Source organism: Microcaecilia unicolor, chromosome 11 (assembly GCF_901765095.1).
Source record: "Microcaecilia unicolor chromosome 11, aMicUni1.1, whole genome shotgun sequence".
Classification (NCBI taxonomy): Eukaryota; Metazoa; Chordata; class Amphibia; order Gymnophiona; family Siphonopidae; genus Microcaecilia; species Microcaecilia unicolor.
In genome coordinates, this window is record NC_044041.1 from 165,423,790 (window position 1) to 165,448,198 (window position 24,409).

Genomic DNA, 24,409 nt, shown 5'->3' on the forward strand with positions numbered 1-24,409 from the left:
ACTTCCCAGTAGAGTACAATGAAAAACTGAAAGAGATGTGACCCACACTTTCAGAGAAGAAAGGGATAAACCTTTCTGCAAACCATCCTACAAAAACGGCAATATATCCGGAATAGACAAGTGCCAAGGGGAAACCCCTGGTCAGCACATCAATCTTCAAAAGTGCGCCACACCCGAACATAGGCCAGGGAGGTAGAATAGCACCTGGAACTCAGCAAGGTTCAAAATGACAGCATGAAAATATCCTTTCTTCAGGAGGCATGCCCTCTTTCAAGAGCCAAGCTGGAAGCAAGAATCGAGCCACGTTGGGAATGACTGGACCCTGTAGGAGAATCGGAGAAGTCAGAGGAAACCAGAGGGGCTCCTCAATCAACAGCTGAACCAGACTGCCATACCATGGTTGCCAAGGCCAATACGGCACCACTAAGATGACCGGTCCTTCGTGAGATACGATCTTCTGAACGGTGCATCCGATTAAGGGCATGGAGGAGAAGCTCCTGACATGGCCACTGCTGAGTGTCACGTCTGTGGCCGTGACCACCCTCAGACTTACCTTATTTCTGGGGGTCAGCTTCTAAGCTGGCTTCTGCCTATCCTTTCTGGAGTAGTTTTCCTTCTGTGTGTTGGCTGCTTCCAGCATGGCTCTAATTACTCCACTCTACTGCACCTGGGGGTGCTGCCTGAGTTAGCTCTACCTCTGTCTCCAGCCTGGCTCTGTTTGCTCCTCTGTGCTGCACCTAGGTATTCTAAGTCTCTCTATGCTCTGTGTGCGCTCTGCCTGCTCCTTGGTTTGTGCTCCTCTCACCCGCTGGTGGCCAGAGCCAGTGGCTGCCATAGTTTATCTTGCTGTTCCTACCCATTCCAGTCTTTAACCCAGTCCGGTCCGGTTCTTCCAGGCTGCCGGACTTGTCTCTCTTGTTTGTGCCTGGACAGCCTCCGTAGTTGCTTACTGATGGCTGCAGCTGCTCCTCAGGTGTTGAAGGGCTTTATTAATCACTTAGAGACTGCAGCCTTTGCATCGTCTAAGGTCCCTGGTATGTTAGAGTGCTCTGTGCACTGCTACCTTGTCCAGTTCAGTGTGAGTTTCTAGCTTGTTACTAGTAGCTTGGGCACAGCTTTTCTTGTTAGCTTGTGTACAGCTTTACTAGTTTTCTTGTGTTTAGCTTTCTGGTTTCCCGTGTGTGTTTTCCTTTGCTTCTGGAGCTTCAGCCCTAGTCCTGTCCGCTGCCAGTACCCCTTGCTACTGGAGCTCCAGCCATAGTCTTGCTACTTGACCTGACCATTGCCTGAATCTGACTACTGCCTGAACCCCGATACTTGCTGCCTGACCCGACTACTGCCTGAACCCCGATACTTGCTGCCTACTGCCTGAACCCCGATACTTGCTGCCTACTGCCTGACCCTGACTATTGCCGGAACCCGGACATTCCCTGCCTGTCTGCCTTGCTTTCGCCTAGATGCACTTCTGTATCCTGATTCCTGTTGTTCCTGCTTGCTAGTGCCAGTTCCGGTTTTCCTGTAAGCCCTGCCGGCTGCCCGAACCGGAGGGCTCAACCCTCGGGGAACGGTGACTAAGCGTAGGTGAAGCCTAGGTCCAGTGTGTTCCTGTACAGCGGGTTCCGGTCCCATGTGTTCCAGTCCAGTGGGCTCCACTCCAGTGTGTACCAGTCCAGTGGGTTCCAGTACACTGGGCACCCGTCCGGTGTGTTCCAGTCCTGTGTATTCCAGTGCAGAACTCCAGTCCGGGGTTCCAGTCCAGCCTTGCCTCGTCTCTGCTTTGAAGGTGACCTTGCCTGCCACTGCCGCTCCACGGTAGTGGTCCAAGGGCTCACAAACCCAGTGCTTCCAGGGAAGAAGCCCGACACTGAGAGAGGGCACAGAAACCCTTCAACATGGGTTCCCTCCTGCAAATGAAAAACCTTGACTATCGCCATCAGGTCCATTACTGGCAAGCCCCAAACAAAGAACTACCACCGGAAAGGCCGAGTCCGGAAAGTCCACTCCCCCAGATCCAGGAAATTCCGGCGAGTAAATCTGCAGTCACATTGGACGTGCCCGCAAAATTCTGCTCCACCCAAGCCATGAGCTCCGCTGTCTCCAGAGCAAGCTGGTGACTCCTGGTCCCCCTGACTGTTGACATATGCCACCACCGCCTTGGCGCTGTTGGAGATCACCTAAACAGCCTTGTGCTGGAGAACCGGCTGGAAATGTAGGAGTGCCAAAGAAACTGCTCTGGTCTCCAGCCAATTGATGGACCACTGAGCCTCCTCCTGGGACCAATGCCCCTGTGTCACCTGACCCAGACAGTGAGCTCCCCAACTGGAGAGACTGGCATCCGTCATGATCACTGTTCAGTCTGGAGGATCCAGAGGCATGCATGCCGCCAAATGAGACTGTTCTATACAATGCGCAGCAGGGGAAGGCGCTTTTGAAGATCGCCCGTCAAAGGAGACCACTGGGACAACAGAAAGAGCAGTACATAAGAACATAAGTGTTGCCATACTGGGACAGACCAAAGGCCCATCAAGTCCAGTATCCTGTCTCCAACAGTGGCCAAACCAGATTACAAGTACCTGACAAGATACCAAAACAGTAAAATAGATTTTATGCTGCATATCCTAGAAATAAGCTTATGGAATTTTCTTTTAACAAGTTATCCAAATCTTTTTAAACCCTACTAAGCTAACTGATTTTAACACATTCTCTAGCAACAAATTCCAGAGTTTAATTACACACTGACTGAAGAAATATTTTCTGTGATTGGTTTTAAAATTTACTACTTAATAGCTTTACTGCATGCCCCCTAGTTCTAGTATTTTTGGAAAAAGTAAACAAGTGATTCACGTCCACCCATTCCACTGAAGAGAGTGCTCATGCCCACGGGACTACCTCAACAGAAGCTGCCATGGATCCGAGCCCCTGCAGAATATCCCAAGCGACTGGCAGGTGCCAGCAAAGCAGCTGCCAGACCTGCGATAATATCTCCTGCATCCAGGGCTGAGGAAGTACACCCGACTGACAGAGGTATCGAACGCACCCCCAAGTACACCAAGCACTGAAAGGGCTGGAGCTTGCTCTTGGTGGCAATGACCACCCAACCAAGATGCTGCAAGAGCTGAACTACTCAGGAAGTGGTCCACTGACCCTCTCAGAGCGACTTCGCCCGGATCAACCAGTCATTCAGATACGGGTGCACCAGGAAGACTTCCCCTGGCTGAACGGCCACGATGACCGAGCAAATGATCTCCATACTAAATGGAGAAACTTGAAGCGCCCTGTTGACTCCTTTGACATCCAATGTGGGGCGACTGGACCCCTCTTTCTTGGGCACGACAAAGTAGATGGAATACCTGCCAGAACCCCTCTTGGTCAGAGGAACCATCGCGTGCAAGGACAGCAACCTGTCCAAGGTTTGGCGCATGCAGACATCTTTCTGAAGCAACATGAAGGGGAGGGATAGAACAAAGATCCAGCATCTGATGCCAAAACTCCAAAAGATAACTGTACTGAACCACATCCAAGACCCAAAGGTCAGAGGTGATACGGGCTTATCTACAGAAGCGCAGCTGTAACTACCCCCTATGGGAATATCTGGAGAGTGGGCCCGCACACCTTCATTGGGTACAGCAAGCAAGGCAGACAAGCCCCAAGCTCCTTCCCAGTCCCAAAAGCGACCCTGCCGAAAACGGGGAGTCACAGGCACGGCCTCAAAAGGAACCTCGTGCCCCTGAGCGTGCCTTGCTCTCCAGCAACCACAAGACCTTGGACTCACTCAAGTCCCTGATCAACTTCTCTTGGTCCTCCCCAAACAAGGCGGTGTCTTGGAAAGGTAACTAAGGCTCAAATTAGAGGCCAGGTCTGCCGACCACTGCCACAACCAGAGACCACAACGCTCGGCGACTGACAATGCCAAGAACTTCGTCAAGGCCCTGACCAAATCATATAGGGTATTTGCCAAAAAAGGCAGTCCCCATCTCCAAATTGGCCAGATTATCAGCCACTTTGCCCGGAACATCCGGAAGGCTTTCCGCCCAGCGAAGACCTCAAATGACCGCTTCAGTAGTGCCTCCATGCACCTATCCAGAGGATCCTTGAGGGCGGCCCCACCCTCCACTGGGACAGTCGTCTTCTTGGTGACTGCCGTGACCAAGGCATCCACCTTTGATGGTGGAAGCAAGCCATAACCCTCACCGTCCAAAGAGGCATGTCCAAAAGCTGCCACTGTGCATCTACCAGTTCCAGAGGGTCCTCATTCAGTGAAAAGTATCGTGGGGGCTGAGTCCTCTTCAAAAGGGGATCCCCGTTTTGCTGAGTCACAGTCTGCTCTTCTTCCAGACCAAAGCACTGGAGAACCAGGAAGGTGAACCACACCAACTCCTGATGGTGAAAATGCCAAACCACAAAGGGATCCTCCTCCCCAGAGGAAACTCTGGATCTGCCTCAGGACCCTCCAGGGGCCAATCATTCTTGTCCAGAACTTCCTCTTCAAAGAGAGGCAGAGCAGGCTCTGCCGTCAGATCCTGAACCCCAGCAAAGAAGTTCATAGTAACATAGTAAATGACGGCAGATAAAGACCTGTACGGTCCATCCAGTCTGCCCAACAAGATAAACTCATTTACATGGTATGTGATACTTTACATGTATACCAGAGTTTGATTTGTCCTTGCCTTTCTCAGGGCACAGACCGTAGAAGTCTACCCAGCACTATTCTTGTACTAAGTTCTGCAGCTAACGTCAAAGTCCCTTAAAATTTACACTCCAGCCCATCCCTATCTATTCAGTCACAATCAGGGCATAGACCATAGAAGTCTGCCCAGCTCCCATTTTGTTTCCCAATTACCTGTGTCGCCAAAGGTCTAAGATATTTGGGCCTCGCTGGGGGCTCCAGGCCCCCAGGAACCGGAACCAACGCATCAGGCTGGAGGGGAGGGCCTTTACCACCACCTGCCCTGAGCTACATGTCTCCAACTTCTCCAACCCCCTAGAGGCAGGACCAGAATCAGAGGTCCTCAGAGTGACCTCCGGCTGCTCCCGATGCCGTACACCCAAAGAACCAGCAATGTTCAAGGATCCAGCACCATCTGAGGACTCCCCCGAAAACCAGAAGTGGATAGAACGCGGTGACCTTTGTTGACCATTGCAGCCATGCGATTGTTATGTAGGAAACCAAATCTCATAGCTTTCCCTCTCCCAAAAAGTGTCCCAAACTGGGAAACAGGCCGCAACCACCTGTTAGTGGTTTCTCGGTTGTTTCGTTCTTGTCCTGAAACACCTCTCTGGTAGAAGGGAGAGAGGGCAGGGAGTGAAAGATCCTAAAAGAAGCGCCAAACAGACAGGCAGCCAACCAACCAGTAGTGTCCAGAAGCTGTTCTCAGAGACCCCCAAAAATGCACAGCGGCACTAGGGGTCTTATTTTTTTTTTAAAGGAGATCAGAAACAAATTTGAAGGGACTGCTTTAAAATCTGTTACCAACAAGCTCGGAAACCTCCATTTAGTTCATTCTTTCTTTCCTCTCTGCTCAGGCACCTTACCTACCATCTGCCAAGGAGACTGAGAAATACTGAGGGACCTTGGGTCTGCACAGGGTTATGTATGTTGAGATCTCGGTTAGTTCTCAGTCACCCCATCTGCTGGTAGCAGGGCATATATGTTTATGTTTATTAACATTTGCTATACCTCCCTTTCTGAGTAAACAGGTCAGGGTGGTTTACAAAGAAAGCTAAAACAAAACAAAGAAAACAGAATTCCATTATGATAGGAAAAGAGAACACACAAACCAAGATCATTCAGCACTTACAAATAAATAATAACAGGTGGAACTCTAGTTACCGCTGAGATAGTTCAAAAGCAACAGAAAAATAAGGAGATTTGAGTAGAGATTTAAATTTCTTAAAAGACAGTTCAGAAAGGATAAAAAGGGGTAGATCACGCCAGACCTTGGGACCAAGAAAGCAAAAAGAAGTGTGTTATCTAGATTCCAGCTGGGACAATTTGGGTGCAGGAAGAACTAAACGGTGAGAATCAAGGGAATGTAAGCATCTTGAAGGAGTGTAAGGAATAATCAAAGAAGAAAGGAAGGGAGACCAGTACGACAAGTGTTATGAACCAAACAAAATCTCACAGGGAATGGTCTGGAGCAGATGCAGAGGAACATTATTCCTGTGAAAATTTAAGTAGAGCCATCCAAGTAACATAGTAAACATAAAGGATATGTGGGATAAACATAAAGGAATCCTGTTCCGAGGGAATTGATCCTCAGAAGTTTAGCTGAGCTCAGGTGGCAGAGACGGTGGTGGGAGGCAGGGCTGGTGGTTGGGAGGCAAGGATATTGCTGGGCAGACTTATACGGTCTGCCCCAGAGCCAGTGGTTGGGAGGCAGGGATAGTGCTGGGCAGACTTATACGATCTGTGCCCTGAAAATGACAGATACAAATCAAGGTAAAGTATACACAAAAAGTAGCACATATGAGTTTATCTTGTTGGGCAGACTGGATGGACCATGCAGGTCTTTTTCTGCCGTCATCTACTAATGTTACTATGTTTTTTTTAAATGACGGCAGATAAAGACCTGAACAGTCCATCCAGTCTGCCCAACAAGATGAACTCATTTTACATGGTATGTAATACTTTATATGTATATCTGAGTTTGATTTGTCCCTGCCTTTCTCAGGGCACAGACCATAGAACTTTGCCCTGCATCGTTTTTATTCTCCAAATACTGGCGTCGCCACCCGATGTCCGCTAAGATTCCATAGATCCATTCCTTCTAAACAGGATTCCTTTTATGTTTATCCCACGCATGTTTGGATTCCATTATCATTTTCATCTCCACCACCTCCCGCGGGAGGGCATTCCACTTATCCACCACCCTCTCCGTGAAAAACTACCTCCTGACATTCCTCCTGAGTCCGCCCCCCTCTGCAACCTCAATTCATGTCCTCTAGTTCTACCACCTTCCCATCTCCAGAAAAGGTTTGTATGCTGATTAATACCTTTCAAATATTTGAACATCTGTATCATGTCACCCCTGTTTCTCCTTTCCTTCAAGGTATACATGTTCAGGTCAGCAAGTCTCTCCTCGTACAGTTTGCAACGCAAATCCCATACCATTTTCGTAGCGTTTCTTTGCACCGCTTCCAGTCTTTTTACATCTTTAGCAAGATACAGCCTCCAAAACTGAACACAATACTCCAAGTGGGGCCCTACCAATGACTTGTAGAGGGGCATCAACACCTCCTTTCTTCTGCTGGTTATACCCCTCTCTATGCAGCCTAGCATCCTTCTAGCCACGGCTGTCGCCTTGTCACATTGTTTCTTCACCTTCATATCCTCCGACACCAACACCCCAAGGTCTCTCTCCTGAGTCGAGCTTGCTAATCTCTCCCCTCCTATTAGGTCGGTATCTCTCTTTTTGGTTTCTACACCCCAAATGCATCACTCTGCACTTATTGGCATTAAAGTTTAACTAAAAAATGTGTACTGTGAAACACAACATTTTTTTTCTTTTTAAATATGCTAATAGTGCTCAGTGGAGGGGGTTATGTCCACAAGACTCACTCGCACTATGCACTGTTTTAAACATCATAGCACACCAACCTCCCTGTCCTATTCTAGTATTAACTTAGTCCAATCAAAGTATTAACCATAAGTTACTACTTAACTCCTCCAGGGGTGATTGTGTACTGATGCATACACGTTCTGTGGGGATCCCCATCCGCAGTGTGGCTTAAAACACAATCGTGGTTATACTACTCCCTAAATTTGGGACTGAAATCCAGCACTCAAGATGGTAGTTGTTACCGGTTCCCTACATGCTCGGTATGTTTCGCTTCTTAGCATCCTCAGGGGAATACCATACTGTCTGTAGGTAAGACATTAACAGCTTCAAACCATCAGTCGATCGGATGCCGGTGCAGTGCATACTGCGAGTGAGTCCTGTGGACTAACCCCCTCCACTGAGCACTATTAGCATATTTAAAAAGAAAACAAATTTTGTGTTTCACAGTACACATTTTTTGGTTTTACTTTGTATGGAGTACAGGTTTCTTGATGTAGTATTTAGCAATAAACAGGTGGGAACCGGACAGTATCTATTTACCCCGAAAGTTGGCTTTAATTAAATTTTAACTGCCAGACCCTCAACCATTCTTCTACTTTCAGAGATCCCTTCTCATCATTTCTACGCCCTCCAGGGTATCCACTCTATTGGCTATTTTCGTGTCATCCGCAAAAAGGCAAACCTTTCCTTCCAACCCTTCAGCAATATCTCTCACAAATATATTAAACAAAATGGGCCCCAGCACCGACCCCTCAGGAACCCCACTGCTCACCTTCCTTTCCTCCGAGCAGATTCCATTTACCACCACCCTCTGCCACCTGTCGGTCAACTAGTTTTCTATGCAGTTCACCACTTTCGGTCCTAAGTTCAGCCCTTTCAGCTTATTCACGAGTCTTCTGTGGGGGACCGTATCAAAGGCTTTGCTGAAATCCAAGTAGATTACATCTAGCTCATGGCCTTCATCCATTTGTTACCCAGTAAAAGAAGTCAATGAGATTCGTTTGACAGGATTTTCCTTTGGTAAAGCCATGTTGCCTCAGGTCCTGTAACCCGTTGTCTTCTAGAAAAGTTAACTATCCTTTCATTCAGCAGCAACTCCATTACTTTTCCTACCACCGACATGAGACTTACCGGTCTGTAGTTTCCCACTTCTTCTCTGTCTCCACTTTTGTAAAGGGGGACCACATCAGCCCGTCTCCAATCTTGCGGAACCTCTCCCATCTCTAAACATCTATTAAATAAATCTTTAAGAGGTCCCGCCAGGATCTCCCTGAGCTCCCTCAGTATCCTGGGATATACTACTACTACTACTACTACTTAACATTTCTAGAGCGCTACTAGGGTTACGCAGCCCCATAGTTTTGTCCACCTTCAGATTCTCCAGCTGTTTATAAACTCTTTCTTCCGTAAATGGCGCAGTATCCACTCCATTCCCAAATATTCCTTCAGCAGCCAACCGCGGTCCTTCACCAGGATTTTCCTCCATGAACACTGAAGAGAAGTAATTGTTTAGCACATTCGCTTTATCCTCCTCACTTTCCACATAACCATTCTCATCTTTCAGTCTCACAATTCCATTCCTATCTTTTCTCCTTTCTCCAATATATCTGAAAAAGGTCGTCACCTCTCTTTACATCTTTAGCCATTTTTTTTTTCCGTTCGCACTTTCGCTAGCCGTATTTCCCTCTTCACTTCTTTGAGTTTAATCCGATAATCTCTCGTTGCGTTCTTTTGTATTTCTTGAACAAAGCCTATTTTGATCTTATTTTTTCAGATACTTGATTGGAAAACCATATAGGCTTCCTGTTTCTCTTGGTTTTGTTTACTTTCCTTGCTTAAAGATCAGTCGCCATATTTATAGCAGCCTTCAGCTTTGACCACTGATGTTCCACTTCTCCTACGCCTTCCCACTTCAACAGCTCCTTTTTCAGGTATTCCCCCATTTTATCAAAATCAGTACGTCTGAAACCCAGTACTTTTAGTTTTGTGCGTCCACACTGTGCCTTCACCCTTATATGAAACCATATGGTGTGATGATCACTAAGTACTTTGCAGCTACTCTTATGTGGGCAGCTGAGGCAGGAGAGGAGGAAACTGAGCAGGATTTGATATACTGCCTTTCTGTAGTCACAATCAAAGCAGTTTACATATTATATACAGGTACTTATTTTGCACCTGGGGCAATGTAGGGTTAAGGTGCCCTTTTACAGAGCGGAGGTAAGCCCAACGCGGGCTTACCGCGCGCTCTTTCGGGACTGCTGCCAGCCCAACATGACCGCCGGCAGTAGTCCCACCCTAAGCACACACCATTTCTGGGGGAAAAAGAAAACCCTCAGAAATGGCTTGCACGGCAGTAACCAGGTGGTAATCGGGCATCACTGCCCGGTTATCGCCAGGTTAGCACAGGAGCCCTTATCGCCACCTCAATGGGTGGCAGTAAGGGCTCCCCGTCAAATGGTCACGTGTGCTGGGGGCTTTACCTGATGTGGTAAAAAAGGGCCCTGGTGCGTGAGAAAAAACAGACCCCGCTGCCAGCACAGGGCCCTTTTTCCCGCAGCTTGGTAAAAGGGCTCTTAAGTGACTTGCCCAGAATCACAAAGAGCTGCAATGGAAATTGAACCTGGTTCCCCTGGTTCTCAGACTACTGCACTAACCATTAGGTTACTCTTCCACAACCCTGAACTTTTGAAAAACTCATACACACCCACTATTTCCCTCTGCTGACAAACCACCACAGGAATGCATCTGCATGTTCGTTCTTGTTGCTCAGGGGGAGACAGTTTTCAAACAAGACAATTACCCACACAGATGGCTTTAAATATTGCCCAAATACTCTAAAGTGTCAGAAAACAAAGTAGAAAAGGTCACTGATGAAAAGTGGAAAAATGAGTACCAGAAATGATAAATATAAATGGCAGTCAATTGTGTTTTCTGTAGCTGAAGCTGTAAGACAGTCTGACCTTCCAATTTCTAATGTACCCTGCAATGACTGATACGTCAAAAGCTGTATTTTTTAAGTTATATTAATCCATGAACAGACCAAGCATACCCAGATTACAACTGAGGGCAATAAGAAAGCAATACCAGAAGCTGGCGGCTTTAAAAAAAAAAAAAAAAAAAAAAAACTTACCCTCTGATTCCGCTCATATTCAGCAATTTTTTCCATGTCCTCATTCATTTTCTCAATGTTCTGCCTGCGCTTCTCCTCCCATTCCTGAGCCAGGAAAGGGAACCATAGAACATCAGGTGTGTGAGAGAATACATACCAATACAAAATTACATAGCCCAAAAGAAAAACAGGCCCACCTCACATTCTGAACCTATTCCATCTTTTTAGCCATGATTTGACAGCATTTCTAATGTTGAGCTGTCTATATTCAGTTTGACAAGAAATCAACTGTAGCTCAGCAGAGTCCAGCTGATTCGTGTTGTCAGTGAAACCCTAGGCCTCAATATTCTAAATAAGATGCATGTGTGCACATTTTAAAGTTTGAGTTATAACCTAGCCTTTGGTATATGAAAAATTACTTGCGTTTCATATTACGAACTGCTTCTACCTTCACATTTTATTCATAAACATCCCTCCCCCTCCCCCCATTCTCATCCACAAAAAAAAAAAAATCCCACTGCTCCATCTCCACGACACCTCATAACTCTCTTCCAGACAGTGAAATATTATATAGCTAAGGTTATATTATTACAGTTCTGAGCCCTAAGCTTTCTGGAAGAGGCATTTAAAAATTAGCAGAAATTTGTTATAACCCTGCAGAGCAATGATAATGCACTGAAGAAAGCTGCATGTGTGTATGAAGGAAGCTTAAACTACTGCTGCCCGTGCTGTGCCTGTTCTTTCTTGGGATAACATGCAAGTATGAAGTTTGCACTGTAGCTGTCCATGTGAGGGGACTGGAGAGAAGGGGCTGGCATGTATAGCTTTCACTGCTGCTGCCCATGCTGCACCTCCTGTGGTAAGGAATCTTTCTTCTGCTTTGCTTTAAAGAAAGAAAAACTTACACAGTACCTTGTTTTTCCGATCTGGTCCACCCAAAGTGCCATCAGCATCACCTCCACCACCATCCGTTCTAGCTCCTCTTTCTGCTCGACCTCCACGTCCTGATGTGGCTGATCCTCTTCCTCTCTCCGAATACGGTGCTGCCCCTCCTTCATAGTCCACCAAGTCTCTTCCCCCATAGCCTGGCAAGACTCTTCCCCCTCCTCGACTCCTACGCCCTTTCCCTCCACGTCCCATGCCATCTCTACTGCCTTCCCAGTTAGGCCTCTCTGTAATGGGTGATCGGTTGGAAGGAGATGGGCCACGTCGCACTGTGATCCTCCCTGGATCCCTTGGAGGAGATGTCCGATTGGGTGGTCCAATAACATTTCTGGGGGTGGGGGGAGCTTTTCGGTCATTAATGACACGTTTTTCCTAGGAAAAACATGCAGCGAGAAGATACCATATGTAGAATAGTACACTGCATTTTCAAACATGGAGTCAGCAAAGGCTCATGATCACAATCATTGCCCATCAGTAAAGAGAAGCAGCGAGTACAGTACTGTTTCCTCTCAGTTCCCTGATGTAATGCAGTAACAGCTCGAAAATCTTTGCCTAATTAGGTACAATCCCAAGTTAATTCTGATAGAGAACCAAGATAATCCCAGATGTCTAAACATTGCAATTTTAGTATGGTCCAGCTTCCAGTACACTTTGTGAGTTCTGGCAACTCCATGGACCGAGCATACAAAAATGGCATCCCATATGCCTATGAACTACAGGCAGTGGTGTGCTGGAGCCGGCTCGCAAGAGCCGGTTGTTAAATTTTCTTCCGGCTTGCGAGCCGGTTGTTGAAAATAGCGAGCCGGCTCTGGCTCTCCGCCCTCCCTCCGGATCCGCCTCACCGCCCGCTTGTTTTTTAAATTCTTCACTTCCAGCGCCGAGTCGCCGACTGTCCTGAGTCCTCCCTTGCCGATTTGCGCTTTAAAAATGGCCGCCGAGACTTCCAGAGGCGGCCTCACAAGACTTCGGCTGAAGTCTCGGCGGCCATTTTGAAGCGCGAATCGGCAAGGGAGGACTCAGGACAGTCGGCGACTCGGCGCTGGAAGTGAAGAATTTTAAAAAAACAAGCGGGCGGTGAGGGACCGGATCGGGAGGGAGGGAGGAGAAGAAGAATTCACAAAACAACTCGGAAGGGGGTGGCAGGGGGGAAAAGAGTCGCTGCTGGGCATGGGTGGATGGAGGGTGTCGCTGGACATGGGTGCATGCAGGGCAGGGGAGAGGAGGGTACACTGCTGGACATGGATGGAGGGGAGAGAAGAGTGAGGAAGGAGATGAGATGAGGGAAAAGGAAGAGAGGAGAAAAACTGCACATGGATGAAGAAAATAGGCAGAAGCTGAGGACCAGAAATGAAGAAGAAAGGAGGAAAGAAATAAATGGAAAGGAAGCCCTGGAAACGGAGTTAAGAGGACAGATAGCAGCAGAATCGGATACTGGGCCAGCATGATCAGAAAAACAGACACCAGACAACAAAGGTAGAAAAAAAATCATTTTATTTTCATTATAGTGTTTGGAATATGTTCACTTTGAGAATCAGGTGCTCAACATTAAAAGTTTATATTTATTTACGGCATTTTATCCCACATTAAACATGAATTAGATTGGAACCTGGGATCATTTAATTTTTTTTCCTGGAGAGAGTAATGCGTTGCCCCCCCTCCCCCGCTATAGCCAGCTCTGCAATTTTGGGGGGGCGCAGAGGTGGACCGGGGAGAGAGCCTGTTAAAAATTTACCAGCACACCACTGACTACAGGACACTGGGAAATTTAGATTTTTGCTTCCTGAGCCTCTAATTAAACCTACTTAGGTAAAGGCAATGCTTGTTGTTAATAATATCACAATGCATATCCTGAAAAAGTGCCACTGAGTGTTAAGTGCATGAGTCTAAAGCATTGATGTTCTTTTTTTTCCTCTCAAAAGCTGAATGTTTGTGCATTGGAATGTCTTTGGAAAAATGTTCACAAAAATTCCATGTGTACATCCTTTGCAGTCATTTCTAAAAATATTGTGATTTAAAATAAAAAAAACATCATTTAAAAAAAATTGCAATTTTAGATGTTTACTTAAGGCAATTAGTTATTTTGGGAGAGTACCAAAAATAAAACAGGCCAACATCGAGCTGTGGTGCTTAGCATTTCTTTTTAAACAGCAGCTGCCATGGCTAAAAAACACTGGCTATTCAGCACCAGGATCCGGATAGGACAGTTAGTACCGGCACTATCCAGATAGTAATATCAAGCCACTATCCGGAGAGTTACCAATCAGCAATGATATTCAATCCAATAATCAAATAACTCTGGGAGAGTACCCTCGCTTCAGCCATGGACCAACCTGGCACTATCAAGGTGGTCTGTAAGGATATTCGGCAGCACTATCTGTACTGCCAACCAGTGCCTCTAAATATCAGTCCAAAAGTATTAAATTACTGCCTCTACATCACAATCTTTTTTGGTGTATTCAATTTTGAAATTCTTCAATTTTTAAGGAGTTAAGTGACTGTCTCATTTATCCTCCATCCCTCAAATGTCCCAAAGGTTCCCTCTCTTACTTCTCTCCCCTAGGTTCTCTCTTCTTCTCAAATCATACTTGGGTGTGATCATATGTGAATCTTAAGGTGGCCAACAGGTAGAAAAGGCAATGGTGAAAGCTAGAAGGATGCTTGGGTGCACAGGGAGAGGAATGGCCAGGAGGAAAAAGGAGGTGATGATGCCCCTGTATAAAACTCTGGTGAGACCTCATTTATAATACTGTGTAAATTCTGGAGATATAAACAGGATGGAGTCAGTCCAGTGGGCGGCTACTAAAATGGTCAGTGGTCTTCATCATAAAGCGTATGGAGACAAAGATCTCAATATGTATACTCTGGAAGAAAGGGAGAAGGGAGATATGATAGACATTTAAATACCTATGCAGCATAAATGCACAGGAGGTGAGTGTCTTTCAATCGAAAGGAAGCTCTGAAATGAGGAACAGACTCAGAAGTAACCTGTGGAAATATTTCATGGAAAGGGTGGTGAATTCACGAGAACAGCCTCCAGGTGGTGGTGATAGAGAAAATAAAAAGTGTATCTGAATTCAAGAAAGCTTGGAACAAGTGCATAAGATCTCTAAAGGAGTGAAATGGATAGATGGCATAGATGGCAGAATGGATAGGCCATATGATCTTTATCTGCCTATATTTTTCTATACTCCCCCGTCGGTCCCCTCTCTTAAACCCCTATCCATCTCCCCAAGGAAACTGGAGAGAGAAGCGCAGGGGAGGGAGAAAAGGTGGTCCTGATCAGATGACATCATCCAGTCAGGCAGAACAGCTGGATGATGTAACTGAGTCAAACTCCCCCCTTCCCAAAAAAAAAAGAAGTCCCCAGTAGTTTGATCAGGGCCTTCCTGAAATAACGGATAACACAGAAGCTCTATTTATTAGCCCCCAGGAGTATTAAATATTATGATTAACAGAACAGGTACTACAGCTGATCTGAAAAACAGGTGGCAGCAGACTGATGATTTGAAGTTGTATTTTGGCACAAAACCTTTTGGACTATTAAAAAAAAACAAGCTAGGAAGCACCATCCTCGGTTCCACCAGGCTCCTCCCTTCAGTAGCGTGATGCACCATCATCAGAGGACTCCTTGCTTCATGTTCTCATGTACTCGATTTCCACAAATTTCTTGTTCAACTATCGTGTATATTACATCTGTTTACTATTACATTTGATATACCACCTATAACACAATAGCTGTTTCTATTAATTTAGAATTGCCTAGATAATAGGTTCCAAACAACATGTAACCATAAACATTTAGGGGTCCTTTTACTAAGGTGTGCTAATGGATTTAGCGTGTTCTAAATGCCACACAGCCCAATGTATAGCTATGGGTTGCACGGCACTAATCCATTAGTGTACACTAAATCTGTTAACCACACCTTAGTAAAAAAGACCCCTACGTGAACAATGAACTTTACAATCCAATAAAATAAAAAAAAAATCAATTATGATAGATGTTGAGGAAGACCTCTTACCACAGAAGAGCTGGTAGTATCAACGGTGATAGAAAGGTTGGCCCTGTCTTTCCATTTTTTGTCCATTTCAGACTCTGAGTATTTCACATTCCGAGGCATGGTCACTGCAATTCCCTCCTCCTCTGCTTTCTTTCGGTCTTCCTCGATTTCCTTCATGACAAACAGCATAGCCTAAGCATCTCGTCTTTTTTTGCTAGGCAAAGAAAATGGTCTGTCCTTTTGTCCCAGCTTAACTGCTTCACTGGGATGAAGCAGGATTCCTATTCTGTCTCCTCTGCTCTAGGGAAGCGCCCTGCCAAACTGGACCATGTATATGCCAGTCTGAACTTCCCCATCAGTTAGAACAGGGGTGACACTATATGGAGTGTTCTGTAACAAATGCTGGATGGAATGGAAAGAGTTGTACAAGCTTAACTTCCTCCCCCCACCTGAATTCAGATATTCCCTAAGCTGCCTCCTACCTGATACCTCTTCATCAAGGCCTGGTTTTTCTTCCGCAATGCTTCAATCTTCTTATCCAGCTCAGCATCTTTCTCCTCTTTGGACTTCAGGTCTACTGGCGACGACTTTAAAAATATAAATAAATAAATAGTTGCTGCAAATGACGCTTTCCAAGAGAAGAATACTCAGCTATTTACATCAGTAAAGACCCACAAGCCACCTCCCAGAGCAAGGGCTCAAAAAGGTTATTTACACCACCATTCTACAGGCATTAGAAATAAAAGGAAATTGCAAAGTAAAAAACAGCATAAGAACAACTTTCTTTTTCTTTATAACAACTGAAATGTATTATATCCCAAAGTTTGTCCACGTATGAATGTGTGTGATATGGTACATGATAGCAGATAAATACCAAATTAGGCTATGCATCAGCCTTCTATTTTTAGGTTTTTATAAACTGTAAAAAAACTAAGCTTATTTCCCATCTACGATGTGATTCTTTGATGATAGCAAAAATAAAAAGTATGATTATTGGTGTTTTGTGGGTGTCATAAGAACATAATATAAACAAAACAAAGCAACTGGGTCTTCAAGAAAGAGACAATGCCATTGTCTCTTTCTTGAAGGCCCAGTGTTGCTTTTTCTTGTTTATATTGTATGCTGTATTAACCTCTCTTTTGTGATTACGTATACATAAGAACATAATAGCCATACTGGGTCAGACCAAAGGTCTTTCTAATCCAGTATCCCATTTCCAACAATGATCAGTCTGGGTCGCAAGTACCTGTCAGAATCACAAAAAGTAACGTCTCCATTTTACTTACCCCTATGGACAAGCAGTGGCTTTCTCTGGGTCTTTTCCTCCAGAAACTTGTCCAAATGTTTTTTAATCCCAACTACACTAAAGGATCAATTCAACCTACGTGCCAAAAGTTTGGGCAATCATCTAGTATAATGGCACATTTGCACACCGAATCTGTTACAGAATACATTAGTATAGCAGCCCAACTTTCTATGAATTAAGATGTTGTCATCTATATTTATCAGTTAAAAACTAAAATCAGAAGCCTCACACATAAGAGTCTACCCAAGAACACCTATAGATGCAGAGCAGGCAACGTAATGCAAGGTTCCATGTTAGGAGTCACCGACCAAGATCTAGGTGTCGTCGTTGATGATATGTTGAAACCCTCTGTCAGTGTGTTGTGGCGGCTAAGAAAGCAAACAGAATGTTAGGTATTATTAGGAAAGGAATGGAAAACAAAAATGAAGCCATTATAATGTCTTTGTATCACTCCATGGTGCGACCGCACCTCGAATATTGTATTCAATTCTGGTTGCTCCATCCCAAAAAAAAGACATAGTGGAATTAGAAAAGGTACAGAGAAGAGCGACTAAAATGATAAAGGGGATGGGCTGACTTCCTTATGAGGAAAGGCTGAAGCGTCTAGGGCTCTTCAGCTTGGAGAAAAGACGGTTGATGGGAGATATGATAGAGGTCTATAAAATAATGAGTGGAGTGGAACGGGTAGACGTGAATCGTTTGTTTACTCTTTCCAAAAATATTAGGACTAGGAGGAATGCAATGAAGCTACAAAGTAGTAAGTTTAAAACGAATCGGAGAAAATGTTTCTTCACTCAACGTGTAATTAAACTCTGGAATTCGTTACCAGAGAATGTGGTAAAGGCAGTTAGCTTAGTGGGGTTTAAAAAAGGTTTGGACGGATTCCTAAAGGAAAAGTCCATAGACCATTATTAAAGTGAACGTGGGGAAAACCCACTGCTTATTTCTGGGATAAGTAGCATAAAATGTATTGAGCTTTTCTGGAATCTTGCCAGGTATTTGTGACCTGGATTGGCCACTGTTGGAAACAGGATGCTGAGCTTGATGGACCTTTGGTCTGTCCCAGTGTGGCAATACTTATGTACTGACCTTATTACTCAACAAAGCAGGATGGAAATGAGGCAGTATCTACTGTATGGCCCACAGGAGAAAGTCGCAGCAGGTTGTATAGGCTGGGATGGAATCTGTGACAGCTGCAGCTTCAGTTAGAAGCTGGAGGCCATGGAAGAGGGAAGAGTTATTTGCAAGAGGGGTGGGTATCAGGAAAGAATAAGAGCTTGTGCTGAGGTCAGACCTCGAGTGGGGAAAGCGTGGAAAAGGATTAAAAAGAAAGTGCATATACTGGCATCAAGCGAAGGCAGAGGTTGCCACTGCAAATTCAGGGCCAACAGGTGCCATACAGGAACTGTAAATTCCATGCATACACATGGCAAAATACACTGGGGATTTCAACATGAAATCGCTCTACATACTTTAGCTCCCTGCTCAACCCCTTTTTCTCCAGGGCTGAAAGTACCTACATTGGGGGGCGCTCGTGTGGACAAGATGGAAGCATAGAGTATTAGCTCCATCCACCTCTGAACAATTTATGTCTATCAACTATCAGACCTTGGTCAAGCAGAATCTTCTTCTTGTAGAGATGGCTTCCCCAAACATTGAAAGCATGAAAATGCCTTCCAAGAACTATGTTAGTTTTGCAAGGAGAGGGTGGTTCTAACTCGGATCTGGAAAAAAAAAAAATCTCACTCACTTGCTGTTTCAAGAGAAAGTACAGGTGAAAATCTGCTAAAAGAAAATGGTGACTCATTATCCGACATGAATGAAAATATATCATCAAACAATTATCCTCCCAAGCACTGCATGTTGAACAAACGGAGAATCTTACAGCTCACGAGTCTCAGCTACAACTACCGTGTTTTTCTAGAAGATTCTAGGCCTACCGGAGAAAAACGAAGGTATGGCTATAATAACCTTCTTAACTTCCTGGCTCCCAAAGCTTCTTCAGATAAATTTCTCACCACTGATGGAACTAGAACGAGCCCACAGAATCCCATCTCGTATCATACAAGGTGCACAGCGCCCGAAGCTGAGATGTAAACTATACAATTGGCATCCTGGCTGAGCTTCTGAAATCTTTTCCTTCCTTTTTCAATTTAATTGTACATGTATTAGAGACTCTTTACAGAATATTTGAAGTGACTTGCATTTTTGTTGGGTTGAGGTATTGTTCAATAGCCTTATATACATGGTTAGCCTTTCAAAACCTACCAATCTGTCATCAGATATTTAAGAATCTACCTTGGTCGTTCTATTCAAGGAACAATTTCTGAATTATTATATTCTGCAAGAAATTAAAATCATCTCTAAATGGTCTCCCTTATGCTTGAGCTGGTGGGGTAGACTGGAGGCAATTAAAATGACAATTGCCTCTAAAGTCAACTACGTGGTAGGAATCTGGTTAACCTCCCCAACTCCTTTTTCAAATAAATACTGATAGATTTTCTATGGAAATCAAAGCCACCTAAAATAAGCCACCAGAATTTTGAAATTCCCCAAACAAAACGGGAGGAGACAATTTTCCAGATTTTGTTAACTACCACTTTGCATTTATTTTATGTAAAGGCTCTAGATGGTTTTAACATAGCCAAGAAGGAAGATAAGAGGAATCATCTCATTCTAAAATGAGAAATTAATAAATCTGTTCCCTTAAACATATTAGCTAAATTCTCATCACCTCCTTTCAAAAATAACAACATTACTTTAGCTACCGTGCTTTCTTTTCTACAATTGTCAATGATTATGTCAGCTTCAAAGAATGCCATTACTGATATCTTTATTGTTTCAGATGACAATATCAGGGTAGATGGTAAACCTTAACTGGCAGGTATGGAAATCTTGTAATATTTGGTTTCTGAGGGGCCCTTTTAGTAAGATGAGTAAGAGTCTACAAGTGTTCGACGCGTGTCAAATTAAAACTATCGCCTGGCTACTGTGTGCCCCAGGTGGTAATTCTATTTTTGATGCACGGCAGAAAATATTTTCTATTTTCTACCGCATGGCGCTAACCAATGCATGCGCCTACACCAACAAAGGCCATTTTTCAGCGTGCCTTAGTAAAAGGGCCTCTTAGTCAATTAACAATTATAACAAGAGTTTAATAACCCCAACTCTCAACTTTATCATTGGCTCCAATTATTTCATGCTCTGAAAAAAAAAAAACTGGAACATCTCGCTTTTTTTAAAAACAAATGTTCAATTGATGTTTTTACTGAAAGAAAAATGTTTGTCACACAAAGCTTCGTTTTTTTTTTTTTTATAAAGTTTTCCAATTAAACAAGATAAAACTTTTGTATTGGTACTCAAGCAGTCTGGGAAAAAGACATCAATGATCACCTCTCTCAAGAAGATTGGCACAATTTCTGGATATTTGGCCCCACAGCTTCTTCAACCTCTTCAAAAACGTTTTACAACGTTGTGCATTATGGACCCCAAGGAAATCCAAACTTACCAGATCCTCATCTTGAGACCTTTGTCGGTCTTGTCACAAGGTAACTGGAACTCTGGTTCATCTACTGTACAAATGTGACAGTTTACAACTATACTGCTGGGACATTTGGGACAAGATTCAGAAAATATTTAATTTCTCTGAATGCCTCACTCTAAAGACAGAGCGATAGGGCCAGATGGGATACACCCAAGGGTGCTTAAGAAACTCGGAGTTCTGTCGGCTGCGCTGACGGACCTCTTCAATGCTTCCTTAGCAACTGGAGTGGTCCCGGTGGACTGGAGAAGGGCGGATATGGTTCCTTTGCACAAGAGCGGAAGTAAGGAAGAGGTTGGGAATTGCAGACCTGTCAGTCTGACCTTGGTGGTGAGTAAGCTAATGAAAACGCTTCTGAAAAGCAGGATTGTGACATTTCTTGAACTATTTGGAATGCCAGACCCGAGGCAGCATGGCTTCACTAGTGGCAGGTCGTGTCAGACGAACCTGACTGTCTTCTTCGACTGGATGACCAAACAGTTGGCTATGGGAGAGGCGCTTGATGTGGTATACTTGGATTTCAGCAAAGCCTTTGACATGGTTCCGCACAGGCGACTGATAAATAAATTGAGTTCTCTCGGTGCGGGACCTAGAGTAACTGATTGGGTAAAAAATTGGTTGAATGGTAGGAGACAGAGGGTGGTGGTAAATGGAGCTTGCTCTGAAGAAAAGGAGATCGTCAGTGGAGTACCGCAGGGATCGGTTCTAGGGCTGGCTCTTTTTAATCTCTTTGTGAACGATATTGCAGAAGGGCTGCCTGGTAAAGTTTGTCTCTTTGCGGATGATACTAAACTCTGCAACAGGGTGGACACCCTGGAGGGTGTGAATGACATGAGGAAGGACCTAGCGAAGCTAAAGGAAAGGACCGATATTTGGCAAGTAAGGTTTAATCCCAAAAAATGCAGGGTCATGCACTTGGGTTGCAAAAATCCGAGGGAACGGTACAGTATAGGGGGTGTAGTGTTTCAGTGTGCGAAGGAAGAGCGGGACTTGGGAGTGATTGTGTCTGACGACCTTAAAGCTTTCAAACAGGTAGAAAAAGCAACAGCCAAAGCCAGAAGGATGCTTGGGTGCATAAAGAAAGGCATGACCAGCAGGAAAAAGGAGGTACATAAGTACATAAGTAGTGCCATACTGGGAAAGACCAAAGGTCCATCTAGCCCAGCATCCTGTCACCGACAGTGGCCAATCCAGGTCAAGGGCACCTGGCACGCTCCCCAAACGTAAAAACATTCCAGACAAGTTATACCTAAAAATGCGGAATTTTTCCAAGTCCATTTAATAGCAGTCTATGGACTTGTCCTTTAGGAATCTATCTAACCCCTTTTTAAACTCCGTCAAGCTAACCGCCCGTACCACGTTCTCCGGCAACGAATTCCAGAGTCTAATTACACGTTGGGTGAAGAAAAATTTTCTCCGATTCGTTTTAAATTTACCACACTGTAGCTTCAACTCATGCCCTCTAGTCCTAGTATTTTTGGATAGCGTGAACAGTCGCTTCACATCCACCCGATCCATTCCACTCATTATTTTATACACTTCTATCATATCTCCCCTCAGCCGTCTCTTCTCCAAGCTGAAAAGCCCTAGCCTTCTCAGCCTCTCTTCATAGGAAAGTCGTCCCATCCCCACTATCATTTTCGTTGCCCTTCGCTGTACCTTTTCCAATTCTACTATATCTTTTTTGAGATACGGAGACCAGTACTGAACACAATACTCCAGGTGCGGTCGCACCATGGAGCGATACAACGGCATTATAACATCCGCACACCTGGACTCCATACCCTTCCTAATAACACCCAACATTCTATTCGTTTTCCTAGCCGCAGCAGCACACTGAGCAGAAGGTTTCAGCGTATCATCGACGACGACACCCAGATCCCTTTCTTGATCCGTAACTCCTAACGTGGAACCTTGCAAGACGTAGCTATAATTCGGGTTCCTCTTACCCACATGCATCACTTTGCACTTGTCAACATTGAACTTCATCTGCCACTTGCACGCCCATTCTCCCAGTCTCGCAAGGTCCTCCTGTAATCGTTCACATTCCTCCTGCGACTTGACGACCCTGAATAATTGTGTCATCGGCGAATTTAATTATCTCACTAGTTATTCCCATCTCCAGGTCATTTATAAATACATTAAAAAGCAACGGACCCAGCACAGACCCCTGCGGGACCCCACTAACTACCCTCCTCCACTGAGAATACTGGCCACGCAATCCTACTCTCTGCTTCCTATCTTTCAACCAGTTCTTAATCCATAATAATACCCTACCTCCGATTCCATGACTCTGCAATTTCTTCAGGAGTCTTTCGTGCGGCACTTTGTCAAACGCCTTCTGAAAATCCAGATATACAATATCAACCGGCTCCCCATTGTCCACATGTTTGCTTACCCCCTCAAAAAAATGCATTAGATTGGTGAGGCAAGACTTCCCTTCACTAAATCCGTGCTGACTTTGTCTCATCAGTCCATGTTTTTGTATATGCTCTGCAATTTTATTCTTAATAATAGCCTCCACCATCTTGCCCGGCACCGACGTCAGACTCACCGGTCTATAATTTCCCGGATCTCCTCTGGAACCCTTCTTAAAAATCGGAGTAACATTGGCTACCCTCCAGTCTTCCGGTACTACACTCGATTTTAGGGACAGATTGCATATTTCTAACAGTAGCTCCGCAAGTTCATTTTTTAGTTCTATTAATACTCTGGGATGAATACCATCAGGTCCCGGTGATTTACTACTCTTCAGCTTGCTGAACTGACCCATTACATCCTCCAAGGTTACAGAGAATTTGTTTAGTTTCTCCGACTCCCCCGCTTCAAATATTCTTTCCGGCACCGGTGTCCCCCCCCCAAATCCTCCTCGGTGAAGACCGAAGCAAAGAATTCATTTAATTTCTCCGCTACGGATTTGTCCTCCTTGATCGCCCCTTTAACACCATTTTCGTCCAGCGGCCCAACCGACTCTTTGGCCGGTTTCCTGCTTTTAATGTATCTAAAAAAATTTTTACTATGTATTTTTGCTTCCAACGCTAATTTCTTCTCAAAGTCCTTTTTTGCCCTCCTTATCTCCGCTTTGCATTTGGCTTGGCATTCCTTATGATCTATCCTGTTACTTTCAGTTGGTTCTCTTCTCCACTTTCTGAAGGATTGTTTTTTGGCTCTAATGATTTCCTTTATCTTACTGTTTAGCCACGCCGGCTGACGTTTAGTCTTTTTTCCCTTTTTTCTAATACGTGGAATATATTTGTCCTGAACCTCCAGAATGGTGTTTTTAAACAGCATCCACGCCTGATGCAAGTTTTTTACTCTGCGAGCTGCTCCTTTCAGTCTTTTTTTCACCATTTTTCTCATTTTGTCGTAATCACCTTTTCTATAGTTAAACGCTAGCGTACTTGATTTCCTAGTTTCACTTCCTTCAATGCCAATATCAAAACCGATCATATTATGATCACTGTTATCAAGCGGCCCTCGTATCGTTACCCCCTGCACTAGATCATGAGCACCACTAAGGACTAAGTCTAGTATTTTTCCTTCTCTTGTCGGCTCCTGAACTAGCTGTTCCATGAAGCTGTCCTTGATTTCATCAAGAAATCTTATGTCCCTTGCGTGTACAGATGTTACATTAACCCAGTCTATATGCGGGTAATTGAAATCCCCCATTATTATTGTGTTGCCCAGTTTGTTTGCGTCCCTGATTTCCTTTAACATTTCCGCATCCGTCTGTTCGTCCTGGCCAGGCGGACGGTAGTACACTCCTATCACTATCCTTTTCCCCTTTGCACATGGAATTTCAATCCACAGTGATTCCAAGGAGTGTTTTGTTTCCTGCAGAATTTTCAATCTATTTGATTCAAGGCTCTCGTTAATATACAATGCTACCCCTCCACCAATCTGATTCACCCTATCACTACGATATAATTTGTACCCCGGTATGACAGTGTC

The 24,409-nt window shown here is 44.7% G+C and overlaps 1 protein-coding gene across 1 annotated transcript in view; it reads right to left on the reverse strand.

Annotated features, from left to right (window-relative positions):
- CCDC9 (coiled-coil domain containing 9) overlaps nt 1-24,409 on the reverse strand; it is a 64,614-nt gene that overhangs the window by 34,661 nt on the left and 5,544 nt on the right. Inside the window, exons 3-6 of the mRNA XM_030217964.1 lie at nt 16,094-16,198; nt 15,633-15,782; nt 11,581-11,985; nt 10,690-10,773 (exon numbers count right to left, since the gene is read on the reverse strand). Coding sequence (XP_030073824.1) covers nt 10,690-10,773; nt 11,581-11,985; nt 15,633-15,782; nt 16,094-16,198 — 744 coding nt within the window. The remainder of the gene's footprint in view (nt 1-10,689; nt 10,774-11,580; nt 11,986-15,632; nt 15,783-16,093; nt 16,199-24,409) is intronic.